Here is a 23,415-nt window from a genome sequence, read left to right on the forward strand (position 1 = left end):
GGCAGACTGTGTTAAAAGTTTTGAAATGGATGTAGCCCAAGAGTCATAAAGAAGTGGCCGGGGCTAGTGATGTTAATGTGAGAAATTAGCATGTAACTGTAGAAAAGCTAATAATACCACACTGCAATACCACACCACCCCACCCAACAATACCACCCAACAATACCACACCACAATACCACACCACAAAAGCACACCACAATACCACACCACCACACAACAATACCACACCACAATACCATACCACAATATCACCCCACAATACCATACCACACCACAATACCACACCACAATACCACACCACAATACCATACCATACCACAATACCACACAACAATACCACACCACAATACCACACCACAATACCATACCACAATACCACACCACCACACAACAATACCATACCACCACACAACAATACCACACCACCACACAACAATACCACACCACACTACAATACAATACCACACCACACCACAATACAATACCACACCACAATACAATACCACACCACCAATACAATACCACACCACCAATACAATACCACACCACCAATACAATACCACACCACCAATACAATACCACACCACCAATACAATACCACACCACCAATACAATACCACACCACCAATACAATACCACACCACCACCACAATACCACACTGCACTGCACTGCTCTACTCTACTCTACTGTAATGAAGCAGGCACCGCCTTTTATACCGTCACGTGTCATGGGGCATACCATCTGGGTCTTCCACAATGAGGGGGGGGGGCTTTGTACAAATGACATAAGTCAATAGGCGCGTTGGTAAGTACGTTAACGTTGCACTAAGTACTTTAGCTAATGTAATTTAATAACTGCTTTAGCTATGGTACTGTATAAGTATTTACATTTATAATAAACTATTATATACTACGCTAATCAAGCAGACACCGCCTGTTATACCGTCACGTGTCATGGGGCGTACCATCTGGGTCTTCCGCAATAGGGGGGTTGTTGTTTGTGGTGATCTCATAGAAGTCAGTAGGCGCATTGGTAAGTCCGTCAACGTTGCACTAACTCCTCTCGCCGCCGTCATTTACTAACTGTACAAATGTTCACGTCTATAGCTCGGAGTGTTGTTGAGCTGTGGACAACAGCGGCGCTTACGTGCAGGAAGTGTGTCCAAAGCCGTTGGAACATGCGTCAAGAGTGCCACTGAAATGTGTGCGATTCGGATTTTTTTTGTTTTTATGAACCGCGTTTTTATAACGCCGCGACTTTGCTCGTAACGTTGACGAAACGTGTCCGTTGTGTCACCCCCGTGTGCCATAATTATTAACGGAGACGAACGCTGCAACGCTCTTATTGTTGTGAACAGCGAGGCGCTTGGAACACCGCCCATACTTTCTTGAGACCGAGTGACCAAACGTTACATTTCCCAGCGCGCATAAGCACTGGGCGTGATGACCTATGTTTATACGCTGTAGGATATATAACCTGCCAAATATTTGATGTGGCATTTTGTATAGTCCATGAGTCCATACCGGATTACTTTCATTTGCCGATACCAGTTGAGATGGCAAAACTTATGAGGTTCCAATTTCGCTATGTGGCAAATGCCAGTGGTGCATACCTGTCAACCCCTTATCAGTGCTTACCATATTACAGACAAATTCAGACCTTATTGGTCATCCCGTGCCCTTATACATCCCAACGTTCATCCGAAAAAGTCCCATCACAAGGGACAAACGAATAGACAACATCCAAAAAATTGCCCGTATTGAGATAGCTATATGCCGTGTGGACCTGAAGACGCAATTTCCCTGTACAACAGGGGTGGGGAACCTTTTTTTTGCCAAGGGCCATTTGGATATTTATAACATCATTCACGGGCCATACAAAATTATCAACTTAAAAATGAGCCCGTTTATATTTGCTCAAACATTTTATTAATTCACCCCTAATGCGATGGCTGGAACTGCTTCTCTTTGGTGAGGCGTGTGATGTTAGCTGCTATTGATGATGTTGCTGCTACTCGCAACTGCTTTTCCAGGTTTGCTCCTAGATTTATTGAATTTCGAGTCCCGCCTGCGGTTGCATTTGCAGGGCCATACCAAATGATTTTGCGAGACCTCATACGGCCAGCGGGCTGGACGTTCCCCACCCCTGCTGTATAAGAATACGGGTAAACCGTATGGGTTGACAGCCGTGGTGGTGTCTATGATAACCGTTTCAAATGAGCGGAGTTATCAAATATTCATAGTATATCTCACCCAGATTCGGAATAACGCTGGCGAACACAGTGGAACAGCACACACGTCCAGAATAAACACGTCACTCGAGAGCCAAACATCATCTCACCTCCTGGCTTTGACATTTCTCCTCTTCGAAGACACCGGTGGTGGGACCATGGGAACATCAACAAGCTGTTCGTTGTACGCCTCTCCTTCATGAATGGAAAATAAAAGACTAACACAACTTCACAATCCCATTTCTGTTATAATAGACATCACAGAGGAATTTGCTTTTGCGCATAGGCGAGTAAGTCTGACGTTCTCCAAGCCCGTATTTACAGCTGCGTCTAATGGCACAGTTTTATCACTTTGCAAGTGTGGGATTTTTCTTGAGTATGGTAAATGCCTCATGCATTAAGTATGATAATTATGCAAAGCTGCTATTTTGTTGAACTCCAGCTGGTTTATGTGGCACTCACGAATGAATGTCAATGACTGATGAAACATGAATTTCACGTGTTTGTTTTTCCGTTCTCCACAGTTATATCAGGCCAGGCGACGATGAGCAGGCATGTTTCGCAAGGGGAAAAAGCGGCACAACAGCAGCAGCTCACAGGGCAGTGAAATCAGTGCAAAGAGCAAGGTACTGCACACACGCACGCACACTGCAGCTCTCCGATGTGTTTTCGAGTTGTTGCTTCTGCATGTCGTTCGACATGATGTCCAAAGTTTTAATACCGGTGCCGGGAGTTTCGCCAGGAACTGAGTTTCGTATCTCACTTTCCTTTATGAATTATATATCGTTGATTGATGCGGCTGGTGTTTCTGGGTCCTGATGAGGGGGTTGGCTGAGCTCCATTAGCTTCCAAATTAGGCCAGCCAATGTTGTCTTTTCATCATCTGGGAGGAAACCAGAGCACCTAGAGGAAGCTCACCACCAATGCATATGAAGTACCCAGAGAAAGCTCACCGGCATGCATACAAGGGAGGTAGCGCTCTCTACAAGCCCGCTAAACGTACGGGTTTTATGAACCCACTTGCTGCACTGCCATATTACTGTCATCAGCTGGCCTATGTGAGAGGACAGCCATTCAGCATCAATAACCGGCAGCACCAGCAGTGTCGACCAATGCTTTATTATTGTGAGAGAAAGTGAGTTGGTCATTTCAGTTCCTGAAGCAGCTTCCGGCATATGGAGCGAAACGTCCGACAACATTCAACACAAAAACTCATCAGAAGATTACACAGCACAACCGCAAACACCTATGCAGTAGTTCTCTTTATGTATTTGCAATCATTTGTATTAGTTACTGCTTAGTTTACGTTAATAAATAAACATACATTCTGTATCCCTGCATCATATATATTTTTTCGTTTGGCAGCCTATTACCCTTCCACACGTATGTTAACAAACGACGTTTGTTCGTTAAGTCTGGAAGTCCAAGTAAAAAGGAAATATTTTCCACATAAAAATCAAAAAAATATAATTCTGCTGGACTATCGATCTTCAAAAATAATGTTAGCAAGCAGCATGTGTTGGGTTACATAAGCCTGCAAGGTCATTACACATCTAAACTAAACGTATAATTTTATTTTATATTGCAGGGAGATGAAAGGTATGGTTATTAATTAATTAATTCAAACTAAGTAATCAAGACTGAAACAAATGTACAAACACAAAGAGGACTGAATGCTGATGTACCGGCCCTGGTGAGACACTGCCTCACCAACACTTACTTCACCTGGAAAGGTACATTCTACAAATAAGTTGAAGGTACCCCAATGGGTTTTCCCTTATCTCCAGTGATAGCCAATGTTTTCATGGAAACATTTGAGACAGATGTCATCCTACGTCTTCCTTGTGGAAGAGATACGTAGCTGACACGTTTATCATCTGGCCTGCCAGCTCTGAACCAATTCTTCAACCACATCAATTTCATCCACCCAGCCATCAAATTCACCATGGAGGTGGAAAAGCAGGCAAGTAACCAATCAAAACCATCACCTTGCCATACATAGCAGGGGTAACCAAAAAGATTTACAAAATCATAAGCAAACACAAGATCCAGGTTTCATTCAACACAGTGCATAAAATTCGTGATCTCATCTCATCTGTGAAGGATGTGATCCCTGATATGCAATACCCTGGTGTCTACAAACTAAGCTGTGGCTACGGCAGTAGTTACATTTGGGAAACTAAGCGACATGTCTCGGACCGTGTTCGTGAACACAAGGCAGATCTGAAACACGGTAGAACCAATACTTCGGCCTTTGGCTGATCAATGTTTTAACGCTTTGGGCACACACAAAATAGATTTCTCCAAGACCAAGGCAAGTAACCGTGATCTCATCTCATGGCCATCAACAAAGATTCGTTCATGGCCATCAACAAAGATTCGTTCATGAAGCCATCCAGATATATTAACACAGACAAAATTTCAACCGAGAAGATGGGCACAAACTGTGCAATCATTGGAAGGATGTTATTAACCAGTTTAAGTCACAACTGGCTGTGATGTTTCCATCTTACCTGCCGATGTTAGCAGTTATTTCCGACTCTCTGAGTTGCATTCCTCGATGTGGCGGTGGCTACATTGACGTGCTAATCTCTCACAATACAATGGCCAGCCCAACAGCTCTGGGGTGCCCTCGATCTTCCTTCTTTAACCCCGCCCACTTACCCTTGGGCTGCACCCATCTCAGGCCTATATAAAACCCTGCTTCAGAAGCTCTCTTGCCATATTTTTCACCTGAGGACGATTGCTTGTGTTGCGATCGAAATGTCGTGATTTTTTTATTTTTCTATCTACGTGACTTTACCGAAAGACCCAAAGAGTACAAATATTAACCCACATTTGTTTATGTATTTGCTACCAAACATGCTCCACTATAGCTCTGAGTTTTTAATAGTGCTGGAATTAATTCTAGATTTGAAGCTTTCGTGACTGCAAGGATTCATACTCTTAGTTTTTTCGGTAAAGTCACGTAGGTAAAAAAATGAAATTAAAATTAATAAAAATAAAATAATAAACTCACGACGTTTCGGGGGCAACACAAGTCTCCGTCATCAGGTGGGACCGTCACAGCCAGATTTGCTGAAAATGTTTATTTCATTTTTTTACCTACGTAACTTTACCGAAAGAACTAAGAGTATAGTGCTGGGATTGTTTGACTACTCAGTCAATTTACCAACTAAAAGTTATAATCGACAACATCTGTGGTCGATTACTCGGGCCCATTTAACAATGGCAACTGCACACACATCCCTACTCCCCAAAGGCAGGAAACCCCCAACAAGCCACGCACAGCGTGATGTGGCTCATGGTTATGCTAATGGCATCTTTCCCATCCAGCGACACACGTGGAAGCAGAGGCGCGACTTTCTTCCCCAACTATATCCGTGTTATTCGATAATCTGAGTGCTTGAACAGATAATCGATAGAGTAATCGTATGGCTTAAATAATTGGATAGCGAAGCTCTATTTTTGTCATTGTCGGTTTTGTCATTGCAGTCCATAGACTCCAGTTTGGGTAAGCTCTCACGCTCCAGCACTGTTGCAAGCCTCGACACCGATTCCACCAAAAGCTCCGGTAAGGACTGCACAATTGTAGTTCATAATAAAGGCTTTTGGGTTAGATCACGTAAGTAGAAATGTGTCGTAACCCTGCACCATCCGACACAGCCAGTAAGGTTTGTCACGTAAACAAAATGCGCTATTTATACTTTCGCGATCTAACCCAAAAACCGAAAGCCTATGTGTTAAACTGACAAATGTAATTGTTTACCCACCTCCGAATTAGCACGGTTGGCTACGTACGGTGCGAAAGAAGTTAGACATACATACACAAAAGCTTCCCTGTTACTGTTGTCGTTGTTAAGGTGGTTCTGCTGCTGCTGCTTTGAGTGTTTGCAGGGCTTCATTTCTCATGGAAACATCCACCACAGACCCTACACCCCACCACCCCCAGAGCTCAGCCCCAGACAGCATGTTTAACTATTTTCTTTTTTTCTTTTTATTGCGAGCTGCTGCAGAAACCCCAAACATATAAGGGGAGTTTCACCCATTGAATTGTCGATTAACAGATTATTTCAATCGGGTAATGCAATCAAATGTATCACGCATAAAATGTACATGAATCAAAAAGCATCTATTCATCCACAAGCGATTCAATCCATTGCATTATGACATCCTACACCCCTGCTGTGTATACGTCCATTTTAGATTGTAATAATTCATTCATGTCCTTAATTATAACTTACATTTCTCTGTCAAACCACTGCTGGATATCGGCCTCTGAGTGTCATGCTGATCATGGGGGTTGTTTGACCGGACTTCAACACACTGGTCAGCGCGGGCAGGTTGATTGAAGGAGCCTAGTACTGGTGCAGATATCACTCACCACTGATGCTAGATGTAAGGTTTTTAGCATAGTGCGCTAACCACTACACCACCACTCCCCCCCCTTTCCCCCCACCTATTGATATAAGGTGTTGCGAATAGCAGTGCGAACATCGCCGAGTTCCGCGTGCGGTATCTGGGGGCCTTGGAGAGAGTGCGAGTGGGAGACTATGGGGCTCTGCATACACCAGCGGACATAATCAATTGCATCGACTTAGCCCAGGTAATGCCTCCACCATCTGTACAGTATTACCTTGTTATTCATGAAGTTGCTATCCGCGATTTTGGCTATCCGTGATTCGAATCTGGAACTCTACACGACTGCATCGAGAGAGAGAGAAAAAAAGTGATGACATCAAGTGATGAGAGAGAATGTAATGCGAGAAAGGGATGAGATAAAATTATGCAAGATAGAGTGATGAGATTAAGCTAAGTTCGTTGATAAACTATTTTGTAATAATCTTGATTTGAAGCTTTCGTGACTGCAGGAATCCATACTCTTTGGTTCTTTCGGTAAAGTCACGTAGGTGTAAAATAAAATAAATCACGACGTTTCGGGCGCAACACAAGCGTCCATCATCAGGTGGGAAAGCATGGTCTACTGCTGAGGTCTGTAGCACACCAAGCTTTCCCACGTGATGATGGATGGTTGTGTTGTGCCCGAAACGTTGTGATTTATATTATACCTACGTGACTTTTCATCTTCTTGGTTCTTTCGGTAAAGTCACGTAGAAGGGAAATAATAAAATAATAAAAATAAAACATAATAAAATTATTCTCACGACGTTTCGGCCACAACGCAAGCAGCCGTCCTCAGGTGAAGAACAGGTGTGTCGGGAAGACAGCGTCTGTGGCCGAAACGTCGTGAGATTTATTTTATTATGTTTTATTTTTATTATTTCCCTTCTACGTGATGACTTTACCGAAAGAACCAAGAAGATGAATCCCTGCAGTCACGAATGCTTTAAATCGAAATCTACGTGACTTTACCGAAAGAACTAAAGAGTATGGATTCTGTAATACTTAAAAAATCATATATGTTTATTAAAACACATTTTTGTGTTATGATAATTTTAATGAATGTACCGTCTTATTTGTTTAAGGTAATTAATTAAAAATATAGTTTTTTTCGTAGGCAAATATCATCCGTGAAATTTGCTGTTCACGAACATGTCCAGAACATATCCGTCATGAATAACGAGGGAATACATGTGCATATTAATGTTCCACACAACATGAAACATGTTCTTAATATAACCTTTTGTTGTAGCAATGCTGTTTTAGGTTTCTTACACCTGAAAAAACCTACCTCTTAAGTTGTGTTCATACCAGAATCTAACAGTCCCTCACCATGTACATAATTGACCAAATATGGGGAGTATTATATTCTTGGTTCTTTCGGTAAAGTCACGTCGAAGGGAAATAATAAAATAATACAAATTAAACAATAAAATTGTTTATAGTTTTATTTTTATCATTTTATTATTTCCCTTCTACATGACTTTACCGAAATAACCACGAATATGAATTTAATTTGAAATCTGTTCCTACCACCAGGTAAAATAATGGTTAAACTTACCTAACACCATATCCATTACATTTTGAACGCTCCAAATTAATCCATCCTGTCACACATGAATTACCAGTGTCATTTCTATGTAATGCACCTTGAACGAGTACAATGGCATCGGAATCAAATGGAAGCTCTGCTGTCATCAGGACAGAGCTGTTTAACGAGATGCTGTATCTGTGTGGTGTATCCCGTCAGAATATTAACTACGTTAACTTTAAATTTCGATTTAAAGCTTTCGTTACTGCAGGGATTCATCTTCTTGGTTCTTTCGGTAAAGTCACGTAGAAGGGAAATAATAAAATAATAAAAATAAAACATACGGACGCTGTCTTTCCGACAGCCCTGTTCTTCACCTGAGGACGGCTGCTTGCGTTGTGGCCGAAACGTCGTGAGAATTGTGTTTTATTATGTTTTATTTTTATTATTTTATTATTTCCCTTCTACGTGACTTTACGCTAACTTCACTTTTTATCCCACTTCCAACAGCAATATGGAAAGCTTCCATTTGTTGCCTCTGAAGAAGAAGTCACTCTTCTCGTTTCAAAACATGGCATCAAAATGATTGCTGCAGATCACTTGGTGAGTAAATAGTTGACGTCCTACCATTTACCGTCTTGCAAATCAGAAAATGTCTCGCAACATATTTGAAAAGCACATCACCTGTATTGTTTAGGTTAATCTTTCACTCTTTTGATGTAAAAAAAAATACGTATCAAGGCTTTATTTTTTCGTAATTACATCTATTACCACCGAAACGATTATTTTATTTACACGTTTAGATAATGCATTGCTACAATTGTACAATAATATCCTGGGGAATCCTGCATTAGAAATCTGTGTACATACACAAATCTGCAGTCAGTCCACCATGCAGAGGTCCTGTGGGTTGGGACTGAACAGCCTTGAGATTCGTGCAATTTTCCTTGCATTTTTCCCACACTGGCTAAAGAGCTTTATGAGGCTAATGCTGTTCGAGTGTGGACACAAGTTAAGGGAATTAGCAAGGCAAAGCTACATTTCAGTTGATTATGTATGCTTTGTTGCATCATGTGTGCCAACTGGGAAGAGAAAGCACTGGTGGTATGAAATAGTTTTCACCTCAAACATTTTAAGATTTTGGCTGTGGCCCATCGTGAAAGTGAACTGTAATTTGGACCCATTGCCGGTGGCCACTTATCCATAAACGTCACGACATCTTGAGCCTGTGCACAGTTTACCCGAATTGTGCAGAGAACCGTGATGTATTTATTTGTTGTCGTTTTTTGCAGGACGTGCTCCAGCGACACCCACTCTACCTCATTGTGCTCACGGTTTGTTTTGACGATGGATTTGGCATGGGCAAGCATCTGCTCGCCCTCAAGACCGCGGAGCCACATCGCACCGAGCAGAGCCTCTGGGTTTACCAGTGCAGCAGCCTGGTACTTGCACCGACAAGGAATTTTTGCTGCCAATTACACGATGAATAGGGATAATGCACAATGCAACTATAGACGGAACACAACATTTTTTTTTTCTACATCTGTAGTATAATCTTAGGTTTCTTCGGTAAAGTCACGTAGGTAAAAAATAAAATTAACAAAATTAATAATAGATTTATTATTTTATTTATATTATTACTTTTATTAATTTTATTTTTTACCTTCGTGACTTTACCGAAGAAACCTAAAATTATGAATCCTTGCAGTCACGAAAGCTTCAAATCCAGAATCTGTAGTATAGCAGATGCACGAAGGCGGTTTGCTGCCGTAGTATAATGGTAAACTTCTCGGACTTGCAATCCAGCAGTCGTCGGCTCAATTTGATCTCCTGGCACAGTGATGAAAAAAAAAGCTTCTTTAATCCTCCCGCCTCCATCCACCATTAGTATAAATGAGTACACCGAAGTTGATCGGCAAGTCATGTGTGGTGGTGAAAAGTGTGGGTACTCCTACCTGAGAAAGGCCCTCTTGCCTGTAGTGAATGCCCTTCTTGCGTGGGAAAGAACTTGCAGGGCTGCACCTTTACCTTTATTTTTCATTTGTAAAGCCACCTGTGACAAACTCACCGAGAATCCATCGAATCTCGCCAGGCCTCAGAAGTTAAGCAGAGTCGCGCCTGGATAGTGCTCGGATGGGCGACTACTGTGCACATGACAGGTGCAGTAGGCGTAGTGGGCGGTCGAGGGCAGTGCAGGAAAATCCATTGTTCTGCACCCCCCCCCCACTAACCAACCCGCATTGACCAGGGTGGTGAAGTATGGTCATATATCCCTCATATTTTGCAAGACGTGGGGAGACCCTCATCCAGCAGTGGATTCAACAAAATGGGCTGTACATCTACACGCACATTCACAACAGCAGTTAATATGAGCCCTTGGATGTTTATTGAATGTTTAACTGTATTGTTTGAAAAAGTCCAATAGCTTCAAACAAACCCTCGAAACAGCAGGCTTTGAAAAAAGCAATGGTGAGCTAAAGGTTAATATTAAATTACTACCATAATGCAACCCTTTTTTAATTGAGCCATACCCGCTCTGTAACATTTCATACCAATCCTTGATTACACAAGTGCTGTCCACTTGTTTTAGCGTGTTGTTTTATCATGGCTGTCTACTAATTTTTTTTTTCATATTTCGTCCAGGATCAAGGACAAGCTATCTGCCGTGCAATGTCATCTCTGTTTGACGTGGTCCTGGGTGCAGTGAAGTCGTGAGGACATGACAAACAAGCACAACTAAATGTTGTACCTAATCACTCGCCGTCAAGATGTTTTGAAAAATGTCAACATGATCAGGATAAATTATACCGAGAATGCCGATTTGACACGGCAATTAAAATGGAAGGCACAATCTCAATGATGGTTAACTGGCCTGCAGAGGATTGTTGGATAACCCTCACCTTACAAATTGTGTGTAGGTGGTTCTTAACTGTAGCATTGTTTGTTTAACAATCACTGAACTTGGTCAAATGTAGCACTTTCCCAAAATATGAATCTACTGTACTGTAATACGATGGCACACTATTCATGTAAACACGTGATTGTATTCTTGTGCCATGTATAGACACGGATCGGCTGATATAAAATTTGTTCTGAATCTAGTATAATTGAACTTGACGGAAATTCAATCGATTTAACCTTTGGGATTTGAACTCGCACTTTTACAATTGCGAGTCATGCACTCGAACAATCGTTGTGACCAAAAGGCGTGCGGAGGCCTTTATCCAGCAGTGGATTGACAGGGCTGGATGACAGATTATATCGTCCACAAAATAAACAAGCCTATGGTTGTAAATGCTCATGAACAAATGGCTTGCCCAAGACAAAGCACAAGTCATGATTGCTTCTGTACTGGAGGCTAAGCAGGGAGAACACTGGTCAATACCTAGACTACAAAATGCCATCCGGGAATGCCAGATGACGCTGGCACATAGGAAGGCTTGCAGCCAGGCTTCTATTCATCTATATTGAGCTGATAAAAACCCTCTCGAACCAGAATCTTACAATACAATTGGTTACGGGATTTTTATTTTTAACTATTAGAGTTGCACATCGGGCAGGAATGAAGCAGTTCCTCATAATTGGATATCGCATGTAATTGTTCAGTGTTACTCGGTTCATCCTGATAACTGATTTCATGAGTATAAATGCATATGGTTGGGATAGTGTTTGGTTGATTTAATAACAAGTCACGAACAGCTCTTTGTCAATCCACTTCCGGATGAAGGTCTTCCCTGCACCATGTCGGGTGTGGGATTTATTTGACACTGTATGTTACCACGGTGGTCAAGACGAGATAGTGAAGGGGATATCCAGAACCAGTTCAAATGTCACTCGCCAATGATATTAGCCATGGCTGGGAATAAAACTCGACTCACCAGGTTCATAGTGCCTTGTGCTATGAACCCCGTTTTTTTTAAGACATATCTAACTATATTTTTTCTAAAGGGGAATTAGAAAACCAGAGCACATCATAAGTGATAAAGTTGATGCGTATTTGCGAACCTAAAACTGTTAGTTTTTACTTTGTTCTCTAAGCTTTTGATCAATGTTCATGATTGTCTTTAAAATGTATCGGTCGTTTCTTCTATCCAACCCTGTGATGTACTTGTATAAAGGAATGCATTCACAATTTGTATTATTCACATTTCATAGTTTTATACAATAATAAAAACATTTCAAGGAATGTTGAAAATTTCAATGAATTGCTTTATTTAAAATGGGTAAAACACAAGGTATAACCAAAGAGAACTAAAACAAACTCGCAAAAGTCGCCTTTCGTACGTAAAACACTTCCAATACATCCCAGTCTTACAAAACTTTAAAATGTACAAGGATGGAACTACTTATTTTTTATTCTTACGATACCAACATAGAATTGTCCTTTTCTCAGTTTTCACCAGCATCTATTGCACCACGTGGCCACAATAACAGTTTCCTTGTCATGATATCTAACTCAAGACTCCCACTTTCATTTATCATAATTATTGCTGCATATTTCCAGAAAAAAACGTTTCAATGTTCGTTTTGACATCATGCATCTCTCATATGGCATAGTCCAGTGTTAGGCTTGTTAAACACAAATCAAGTCATTTTTGTTTCACAGGCCAAACAATGGTATGCCAATGGTATGCGCCGTGTGGCAAATTCACCAATACACCAGAAACAAAGTGCCAATGCAGGAAAGCTGAGTGGGGGAGCGAGCATGCCCTTGAAACCCCATGGGATATACTCCATGCTATTGGAACATGGGAACGTTAGAAGCAAATTTATGAATAATGTTGACACGAAGACTAAAATAGAGACGTGTGATGTTTGGTAGGGAAAAAATAGATCAATATTCATAGCCTCAGGGGTGAATAACAAACCAGTGCAATAGACTTGGTAAAATATGCAAAAGCATTTGGCAACATCTGATTGACAAATAAACATGAAATGTGGTAGACTACGAACAATATGTAACACGGTAGATGATTTTTCATACAGTTTGTAAACTTTACATCAAGTTATTTTTTTTTATTCATAAGAACGTGTAACAAGCTTGTTGCATATAGACATTAAATTCAGCAAACTTTACATTAAAGCCCGTTGACAGTAACCTTGCAAATGGTGACCTCTTATTTTTGCATACCTTTGTATGCAATATGAGGGCTGGTCAAAAAGTCTATGGAAGGATTTTATTCAATTAAAGATATGATTAGAAAAAACACGCTCTCTGAACCCCTTCAAGGTTTGGTTCTTTCGGTAAATTCACGCAGATAGAAAAATAATAAAGTGAATTTAAAAAATTATAAAAATAATTAATGTTTTCTGAAGCCCCGCCCTTTGCTCTTGTGCCACGCCCAGTTTTGAAACCTTTATCAGCGGTTGCCTGAGGTGACCATCTCTCTCTTTCCTCCTGAAGTCGATCGCCTGTGTTGTGATCGAAACGTCGTGGTTTTTGTTATTTTATTACTGAAAGAACCAAGAATAAGTCTACATTATAGACTGCCAGTACACTCACTCAGGTTAAGAACCAGGCTACAGTCTACATTATAAAATGCCAATACGCTCACCAAGCTTAATAACCATTGCTACAGTCTACATTATAGAATGCCAATTCGCCCACTCCGATTAAGAACCAGGTTACAGTATACATTCATGTTTTTGATTTTATTTTAATCATTTTTATTCTTATTCACTTTATTTATATTATTATTTTTCTATCTACGTGACTTCACCGAAAGATCCAAAAAATATGAATTCCTGCAGTCACGAAAGTTTAGTCAAATTTTAACCCTACAAAGTACTGTCCACAAAGTCACAGGAATTAGTGGACAAATCGCACAAGCAGAACATTTTGGTACGAGTTTGGCACCTTGTGGGTTATCGTGGAGAGTGACCAACAATGCAACATCAAATTTCCTGTTACCGGTAGGAACCTCCTGGTTACACCAGCCCACAGGGGATTATTGTGTCCGTCCGTCGTGCATCAAAAAATGGGAGGGGTGGAGCTGGGTGGAGAGGGGAGGGTGGGGAGGGGCTGGGTGGGGAGAGTGGGGCTGGGTGGGAGGGGTGGCGCTGGGTGGGGAGGGGCTGGTCACCCCGTGGTGCCCTTATAAAACTCAACGTTTAACCTACTCACGCCGGCTTGTGCCCGCCCTCACAGTCGGGCATATTTGCGGAATACACCACGCCGCCGTTGACCCTGGCCATTGACCGAACAACCCAACGTTCCTACCAGCTCCATCCGCAGGAATGTGTTAAATTTGGCAAGTCTGCTCCTACTGAAACTCTCCCCATGTTACAACAACTTATACAGATTGCAATGTACTCACTTTGAACGGAACTATTTTAAAAAGATAATGACAAACTTAATGCAAATGTGATTAGGCAAATGAGAGGCTTCAGCTACAGACTCAGTTAAGCTGCGTAATTACTGGCACAAGATGCATCGATGGCAGAATAAGATTGCTTTGAAGGGGGCATTCGAAATTAATCGCTGAACTGTATTCGATGTAACAGCATCATTCCAATAATCCTTTTGACCAGTCATTGCACATCAGTGCATATTTGTAATGTATGTGCAATTTGTGTGTGTGTATACTGGATGACAAAGACAAAGCGATTCCCATGTTAGTCTTATTAACTCTCGTTGGCAATTGCTGTTCGCAAGGAACAATTTCGGCATGTTTCCCCACTGGTGTTCTGAATGGCTACTACGATTCAAACACAGGTCGCCAGGATTGTAATAGAGAATGGCAACGAATGCACCCTGCCCTAGACCCTTTCCCCTACACGTAATGGGAGGGTATACATATCTACACAAAGCCCGGTAATTAGGATTAATATATGCGGCATGTCAACCCACTGCGCTGTGCCTTCCATCTTCAAAAAAAGGAGATGGAATTCAGACTGACAGTTTACGAAAACCTTAAAAAGGCATATTCCAGTTTTCGCTAAGAACTGCACATCACAAGTGGCATTAGGCCTTGACTAGGTCAACTAAACACTGGCGCACAAAAAGCACCAAAGAGCTAAGAGCCAAGTGATTGTTTGACTAAAATGAGAATCTTTGCCTTTACGTTTTTACAATTGTACATGCATATGTATACTGTGTGTGTGCTGTATATATGTGGGTATGCTTATATATGTCTACATAAATGTATGTACACACATTTATTATAAATTAGCTATTTCCTTTTCTAGAGACCCCAGGACTCCTTTGTTAAAAAAAAACCTGCATATCTCAATGCCCTTACCTGGTTCACCGAGAGATAAAAGACGCACAATGAATACCAAGCAACACCAATTGCTACGTTCAATGCTATCGCTATCATAAATTATGTTCTTTGTTTAATACATAAATGGACCTCAGAGTAGAGTGGTCAAGTCAAACTGTTGTTGTTTACACTTGGTTTACACGTAGGCTTTCGCGACCAATATCATCCATAATACATTTTTTTTGGGTTAGATCGTGTATAAATATATAAAAGCGTCGTTAAACCCGCCACCACCCGAAACAGCCAATTAGTAAGGTTTGTCACGTAAGCAAAACGTGTCAATTCGTTAGTAGTACAGCACACCGGTGTGTTGGAGAGCAAAGCCACAACATTTATGAATCCCCCCCCACTTCACGCAAGAAGGGGACACAGATGACGACATCACATCTACCCCTCTATTTAAGGAACGAAACGGGAGGATTTCTCCACAAATCTGGCCGTCGGCTGATGACGCTAGTTGTAATTTACTGGTGAAACGCCGTACTCAGATTGTAAATGTTGTAGCTTTGCTCTCCAACACACCGGTGTGCTGTACTACGAATTGGCATGTTCTGTTTACGTGACAAACCTCACTAATTAGCTATGTCAGGTGGTGGCGGGTTTAACGACACTTTTATATATTTACGTGATCCAACCCAAAAAAAAAACTGTATCATGGATTATTTACACTTGTAAACAAATACTGTGCTGCGGATGCATAAGAAGCCTTGCCTGCATTTAAAACCAACAAGGCAAGTGCCATCATATTAAAAAACTAACTACGGAAACTATTATTCCCAGCTTATTTCTAACATAAAGGTCAAGACTAACGTTCATAACAATAAGTGCAAAGGCTTTCCAATATTTTCCTTCAATTCATAATGAAAATATAAGTGCAAGTACTTGGCAGAGTAACCAACCGAAGAAGTCTGGTTCGCAACTCGCATTCCACATGACACACATGGGTACATCGTTACAAATCCCTAATGCTCCTTTCATTTTTCTTAAGGCAGACACTCATCTGGGAATACTTGTGACTCGTACATGAAAGCCAGTTGCACAAGTGATTTAGTATTGTTTTATGCCTCCAAAACACCCACCAAGTTTCAGCTGAAACAAGGGTAACATTTTCATAATCCTCACTTGGGTAAAAGGCTTTGTACCGTTAGTAAATTCCCCTATGGTTACTTTCATCCACAAGGAAAATAAATTGATTTTGAGCTTAACAAAAAAAAACTACAAAAAAAGAGATGCCAAGAGTTCGGAATGATGACAAAATCCTGAGTGCACCAAGTTACTCCGCATTTCCTTGTAAGCGATACGGCGTCTTGGAATTGTAACAAACACCAAAGTGCCTACATTCTGGCAAAGAGGCAGGCTCAATCGGTCAGTTGCTCGATGAAGGAAACCGGGAAGGCGCCACGTCTCGCCGGAACGCCCTCGACGTAGCCGTGCTGCAGAAGAGAAAACAACAATAATCATCACGATTCAAACTTATAAGCCACCCCTTAAGCAATGGTCTTTAGAGTGTCAGGCATATAAAGGGAGGAAAAGCAAGTGAGAAGTAACCGTGGAGACAAAGAGAGAAGGTGGAGAGTTCTTCAGCCAGGAATTAAAATCTCCATCGCCTGCGAGTTCCTGATCTCCAAGGACGAAATTCTAGAGCCTGGACACCGTATGGACAAAAGCTCCGGTGGTCAGACCCAGGTTCGAAGCCTGGAGCTCGCGCTGAGTAGGGCACGATCGGTAAATCTCAGGCATCTCAGTGCAGTGTGTTGTTGGTTAGTGGAGTGTGTGGCTGGTGAGTGGAGTGTGTGGCTGGTGAGTGGAGTGTGTGGTTGGTAAGTGGAGTATGTGGTTGGATAGCAGAGTGTGTGGCCGGTTAGTGGAGTGTGTGGCTGGTGAGTGGAGTGTGTGGCTGGTGAGTGAAGTACGTGGTTGGATAGCAGAGTGTGTGGCTGGTGAGTGGAGTGTGTGCGGTTGAATCACCTCCTGGATGTAGGGTGGAGCAAGCCCATTTAAAGCCATGTTTGAACACAAGAATGATAATCTTAAACTCATTGTGGATTTGAAGTGGAAGTCATTGCAGAAAAATAAGCAAAGCTGTGAGTTATGGTTCCGAAGAGGAGTGCAGGCAAGCACCCTGGCAGCCGCATATTGGACAGGCTGCATTCTGTAACACTAAAATAAGTGTCAGAAGATATTTAAAGACTGCGTATGCAGTATTACACAATGCAATGCATGTTTGTAGAGCTGGGCTATCTAATTATTCAAGGAAAAAAAAATACTCCTACCGATTATCAATTCGATTACAAGACCAATTGGACGATCCAAATATATATGGAATAAAATGTCTCCCCTCTGTTCCAAGGTGTGCCACTGGATGAGAGGTGATGGGCAGGGCTTGGAGACATAGGCATCATCTTCCACATCATGCTGCGCGTGACTTGTAGGGTCTCGGGTAATCGACGACAATTTTAAGTCAATGAATCGATGGAAATTATGAATCATCCCAGCTTAACAATTTATATTTTTTTAAAGCATACAAATGTGACTGCATTTTGAATCACTGCAGAAAATAGGAGAACATGCTCATATGCAGTTTCAAGAGGGATACTACTTTATGAGTTCAGGGAACGATTGGAAGAATTGTATATGGCAAAGGGAAATGAGAGAAAGTTATTATTGTGGAGGTGTGTATGACAACACTTTGTAGAGAGGAGCAGTCTAGAGCCTGAGCTTGAATACATGGAGGCGCTCAGGAGTGTGGGCAGCCACGCAAAGGTAATTCCAGACATTGAGAGCAGCAACTGAGAACCAGTGACTACACTGCAGAAAGCAGTGACCACTAGAAAAATAAAAACATCAGCCAGTCTACATCAGAACTGAGCCAATCAGCAACACCAGCAGCAGCAGCCAACAATGCTACATAATCAGTCGACAAAGTGAGCAGCTTAATTCAGTTCCTGATGAAACCCCCACCACATGGAGCGAAAGGACATCATGCCCAACAACATGCAGAAAAAAGCCCGAAAACCCATCGGAGAGCTACAGAGCACAACTGCAAAAAACACATGCAACGGTAGAGACAGCACTACACCAAACACCACGGAATGCTAGCAATGAATGATAGAACTAGTAGACAAATTTTGTTGCACCAGGGGCTTAATACTGGCAGACACACTGCCTCCTCCTCGTCCAACATGAACGCGCATCTCCACTTAGCACATCCATGCCAAGAACTAGCATGGATGTATTAATTCCAAATAGGTAATTTGTGAACAAACAGCCATATTTAATATTAAGAGTAATGTTGAGCCCTTTGCCAAGCTACGGCTGGATGAATATCTCTTCATGCCATGGCATACTTCTCCATGCTGATAAGAGGCGGGTTGGTAAAAGTGAGAGCCAGAACCAGGACTGGTTCTGACACCATCCGTCACTGTTGTTAGCTATGGCCGGGAATCAGACTAATGTCGCTGGGTTAACAGCAACATTGCTGCCCGCTGCAGTTACTCGTATTCTATAAGAAATGGACCAAATGCAAATATCACAAAAAAAAATGTATCCAATTAAAATATAAGAAAACATGCACGCAAGTAATTTTACACTACTAAAGCATCACATTCTTTGTTCTTCCCTGCCATGCCATTGATTTCATGGTTCAAATATTAGAATGCTGCTAACACATCAAAGCAAATAACCAATTACAGTGTCACTGGAGTGCTTTTAAAATTCAATTTCACTGCTGTTACAGAGACAGGGTACTACTTGCTGCCACAGAACTTTATCTCAAGATTCATATGCGTGGATACGTGCTCGAGCTAGGCAAACTGGCTATTTCTGAAAAAAATCTGCCGAGAGGATTACGCAGGCGATGGCATATATGACATACAATCATGTGGTAATTTGTTGTTCTACTGCTTGCGAAGATGTGGCCAAAAATGGATGGTTTGCATGGGATGCTGCCGTGCTATAACGGTTAGCATACTGCACTTCCAATCCAGGGGCTTCGCGGTTCGATCTTCTGAATGGCAGTGGAAACAATGGGCAGGTTTCTTAAATTCCCCCGGCCTTTGTCCATCTGGCAGAATAAATGGGTACTCCATACACCAGTTAGTCGATTTCGCAGGTCACGTGTCCTTGAGTAAAATGTGGGCACTCCCGCAACTTCTGAAATAGTTTTACTTTATCAGGTTAAGCCCAGAGCTATAAAGCTCTTCTTCAGAAGTGGCCTAGCCACAAATGATAGCTCAACGAAGTGGCTTATCATGTGGAAATGTATAGCAGCCAAATACTCCAAATGCATGTTTCTAAATATAGAGGGAATAACCAGAAGACCCCGAGAAAAATCCACACAACCACGTGGAGAACATGGAAACTCCAAATTTACAGACGTCAGTGTTGGGATCGAACCCACGACCTTCCGCATACCAGGCGAGGTCGTTAACATTTCGTGACTGTGGCGTGAGCGACTTACCCACCACTCGTCGTCTTCCTCCCGTTCTACCACGATGGTGTCTCCTTTCATAAAAGTGAGTTCGTCCTTTTGGTCCGCCTGGCAGTCATATTTGGCCTTGACCCGTTTAATCTTCGGCTTCATCTGTCGTCCCACCAGGGCAAAGGGGATTCACAAAATTAACCACAGACATATCATGTAACCTTGCTTTTGCTGTGCAACGCCTACGCTTAAACGAGACCCAGTAAAAGCCACATCTCTCAACCATTTGCCACCAATTAAATTTCTTGTCTCAGGAGTCTTTATAATTCCCTTATTCATTTGCCAACTTACGTATAAGAACAGGAGAATCTCTTTTTTTACGTATGGAAAGTTGCACGTATAAAAAATGTGATTTATAATGTGGCAAAACATGCATACTATTTTGTCGACATTAGTCTTGTTTAATTTCACACAGTGCATAAGCAAATTGATTTCGGGGATGTGATGGATAGTCTCTTACCAAAGGTGGCTTTCTGGGCAGAGGCACCGGGGGACGATGCGGCATTTCCTGTGGCTTTGGAGGCAAAGGCGGATGAGGCCTGGGCCGGGAAATTGGTTCCCGTGAGACTTTAGACCCATCCACCACCCCACTCTCCACAGCTGCACAGACAACCATGACGAAAGCACGTTGGGACGGCGAGACCAGAAATCACCACAGCCGGCAAACGATTGTGTTACATGAGCCGAGCAGGTAAAACCTCACGATATGCAATCAATTACAATTGTTTCGATTTAAAGCTTTCGTGACTGCAGGGATTCATCTTCTTGGTTCTTTTGGTAAAGTCACGTAGAAGGGAAATAATAAAATAATGTTTCGATTTAAAGCTTTCGTGACTGCAGGGATTCATCTTCTTGGTTCTTTTGGTAAAGTCACGTAGAAGGGAAGTAATAAAATAATAAAAATAAAACATCATAAAATAATTCTCACGACGTTTCAGCCACAACGCAAGCAGCCGTCCTCAGGTGAAGACCAGGTCTGTCGGGAAGACAGCGTCATTCAGACGCTGTCTGAAACGTCGTGAGAATTATTTTATCATGTTTTATTTTTATTATTTTATTATTTCCCTTCTACGTGACTTTACCGAAAAAACCAAGAAGAACAATTACATATGCTAAAAGTGCAGACCTGAAATGTCTTACTCACACTACTGCTAGAGGAAGGACCTCCGCCAGAGGAAGCTGCAGAGAGCTTCTCTAGCGGATATTTTGGTCTACTCTTGCATGCTAACCAGACATATTGGCAAGGTGGATGAGCCCACACTTTACCCCGCCCCATGCAACTTAACGATCGACCGCTGGGGTAGCCATTTACGCAGCTGGGTAGACAAGAGGCGGGCGGGGGGGGGCGGGGGTTTAAGAAACCTTCACCATTGCTTCGACTGCCTCGCCACTGGAAAACTTCACGCAGGGACAAAATATGTGTAGCATGGTAATGGCACGAGCACAATACTGGCACATGTCAGAAGGCGGGGAATTTGTGGAAATACTGCTGGGGGATGTTGGTCTATAATTATGTTGTAATGCAAGTGCCAGCCAGAGGAATGCGTGGAAGGTACACATAGCAGTTTAACAGAGCAGCTTGGATTATGCAAATGAAATCAAACTCTCAAAAGGTAGCAAATCCAAATTGCTGGTTAACACTGAAACACACTCCGTGAGGAGGTAATCCCGTGGAAGTCATTAAAGTCTTAAAGTTTACCCTGCCCACAAACAACATGTAATTATATTACATTTTGTGATTCAGTTTTTATAGCCGTGACTATGTCTGCATATGCCGTTTAATTGTGTATTGCATTAAACGTAGGCTTTTGCTGTTCTTGTGGTAGTTGTGCTCAACCGACAGCGAACGTTGCTCTACAAGCGTAGCCGCTCTCTCAGCGCAGAAATCAATGGCTCAACGAACCGCAGTTGTCTGGAGGGCTCGGGGGAGCAGGACGGGGTCTTTGTGTAGAAGGTCTCCGTGCCAAAGCTGCGTTCTCCACACTGAAAGGCGCGCACGCAACACACGACATGCTAATTGTCCAGCGGCATCACTGCAGGGTCCCATGAAAGAGTCATGTGACCTTGGCTCCATCATTCATGACAAGCTGGGGATAAACGCGAATACAATATTTTTTGCATTGACAGAAATGTACCTCCTCCACTTTCTAAATTCCTTCTCTTTGTCTAAAATAAGTGTACACGTCTTTTGTAAATAGGGAAGAAAACGCATACACATATATTGCACGTTTTTGCATACTGAACAAATTAGAGTTTGGCATGTCATATACCACAGCAGTATATGTCTTTGTGATTGTACTTTTGATTCCCGCTCATGGCCGACAACAGTAGCGAGTACCTGAACCAGTCCTGGGCCTCCCCTACGTCAACTCGGCCTCAAATGAGTACCTGGTGCACTGTGTAAACATCGTCACTGGGGAGATAAAGGTGTCCGGGCGTGGTGCTGGCTATCCACCCCGTGTACAGTGCCGGTCTTCATAGGTGCTCACTCACAGAACTTGCCTAAAATGTCTGTTAAGGCTAAAGGGAAATATTTGTATTGTCTTGAACATTCATGCTAATTAATTAGAAATTTTAACTTAAAAGTAGCTGCTTGCTTTCAAGTTATAAACACTAATAGCCTGTACTGCATCCAATTTTATCCTAGTTACAATAAAAAATGAAAATCATGAGTTTCTTATGTGAAACAATGCCTTTTCAAATTAATCAAAATTAGCGAACTGAAAAAAATAGTCACGTATAAAAGTTTGCACAATAATTGTAGATGTCTAACATTTATTTGAATAACATCATTATTGGGCTTCATCAAGAACCTATTGTCAACATACGCTTTGGTTCTTTCGGTAAAGTCACGTAGCTAGAAATAAAATAAAAATAAAACAAATCACGACGTTTCGTTTGCAACACAAGCAATCTTCATCAGGTTATTGTCAACAGTTTACTATTTAGCCATTATATTCCTTCATTATAACTGCAAGCCACGTGAGCCAGTCAGTCGACCATGGTTTATTTTGTCTAAATTTGCGTAATGCAAGATTTACGTTTAACCACAACAAAATATAATGAGCGTGGTTTTATGCACCCTGTGATTGAAGTGAAAATGCACCCTCTGCTGTTGAGAGATTTCTGGTAAGGTTGTTTTCTTAAACAATGACAAAATCACAGTACTAATTTAATTTTTTTACCTTTCTTGCAATCCTGCCGGAAGATTCTTTGTTTGTGGGAATGATTTCCTGCCACTCTCTGTGAAGGGAAATTTATAAGTCGTAAAAAAAAGGAACAGATTTTTTCCGATTATTTCTATGTATTTTGCAAGGCATCTTGACCTTCAGGAAAAGATCCAACAACAGTATAAACGGCATCTTTAGTCTTGCACAAAACAATGCAACTTCTACAATGAAATATCACAACACCGTGCATCTGTTAAAAAAGATAGTCACGCCATCTCTTCGGCTGATAAAAAAAAGTCTAGAAAAGTTTACTTCTTGCTGGGCATAATCTTCACCT

At 41.8% G+C, this 23,415-nt stretch overlaps 2 protein-coding genes across 2 annotated transcripts in view; one reads left to right on the forward strand and one right to left on the reverse strand.

Annotated features, from left to right (window-relative positions):
* Positions 1 to 982: 982 nt before the first annotated feature.
* ITGB1BP1 (integrin subunit beta 1 binding protein 1) lies at positions 983 to 12,364 on the forward strand. Its single transcript, XM_061554249.1, has 7 exons — positions 983 to 1,036; positions 2,759 to 2,860; positions 5,730 to 5,808; positions 6,707 to 6,840; positions 8,677 to 8,769; positions 9,459 to 9,608; positions 10,810 to 12,364. Exons 2-7 carry the CDS (start codon positions 2,789 to 2,791, stop codon positions 10,879 to 10,881), a joined length of 600 nt encoding a protein of 199 aa, XP_061410233.1. The 5' UTR covers positions 983 to 1,036; positions 2,759 to 2,788; the 3' UTR covers positions 10,882 to 12,364.
* The window catches only part of LOC133344204 (arf-GAP with SH3 domain, ANK repeat and PH domain-containing protein 2-like), a 47,990-nt gene continuing 36,929 nt past the window's right edge, over positions 12,355 to 23,415 (reverse strand). Inside the window, 5 exon segments of the mRNA XM_061554248.1 lie at positions 12,355 to 16,861; positions 19,888 to 20,010; positions 20,369 to 20,508; positions 21,812 to 21,891; positions 23,094 to 23,151. Coding sequence (XP_061410232.1) covers positions 16,787 to 16,861; positions 19,888 to 20,010; positions 20,369 to 20,508; positions 21,812 to 21,891; positions 23,094 to 23,151 — 476 coding nt within the window. The 3' untranslated portion in view covers positions 12,355 to 16,786.

This window comes from Lethenteron reissneri, chromosome 19, assembly GCF_015708825.2.
Source record: "Lethenteron reissneri isolate LAM-NWPU_2019-01 chromosome 19, ASM1570882v1, whole genome shotgun sequence".
NCBI classification, from domain to species: domain Eukaryota; kingdom Metazoa; phylum Chordata; class Hyperoartia; order Petromyzontiformes; family Petromyzontidae; genus Lethenteron; species Lethenteron reissneri.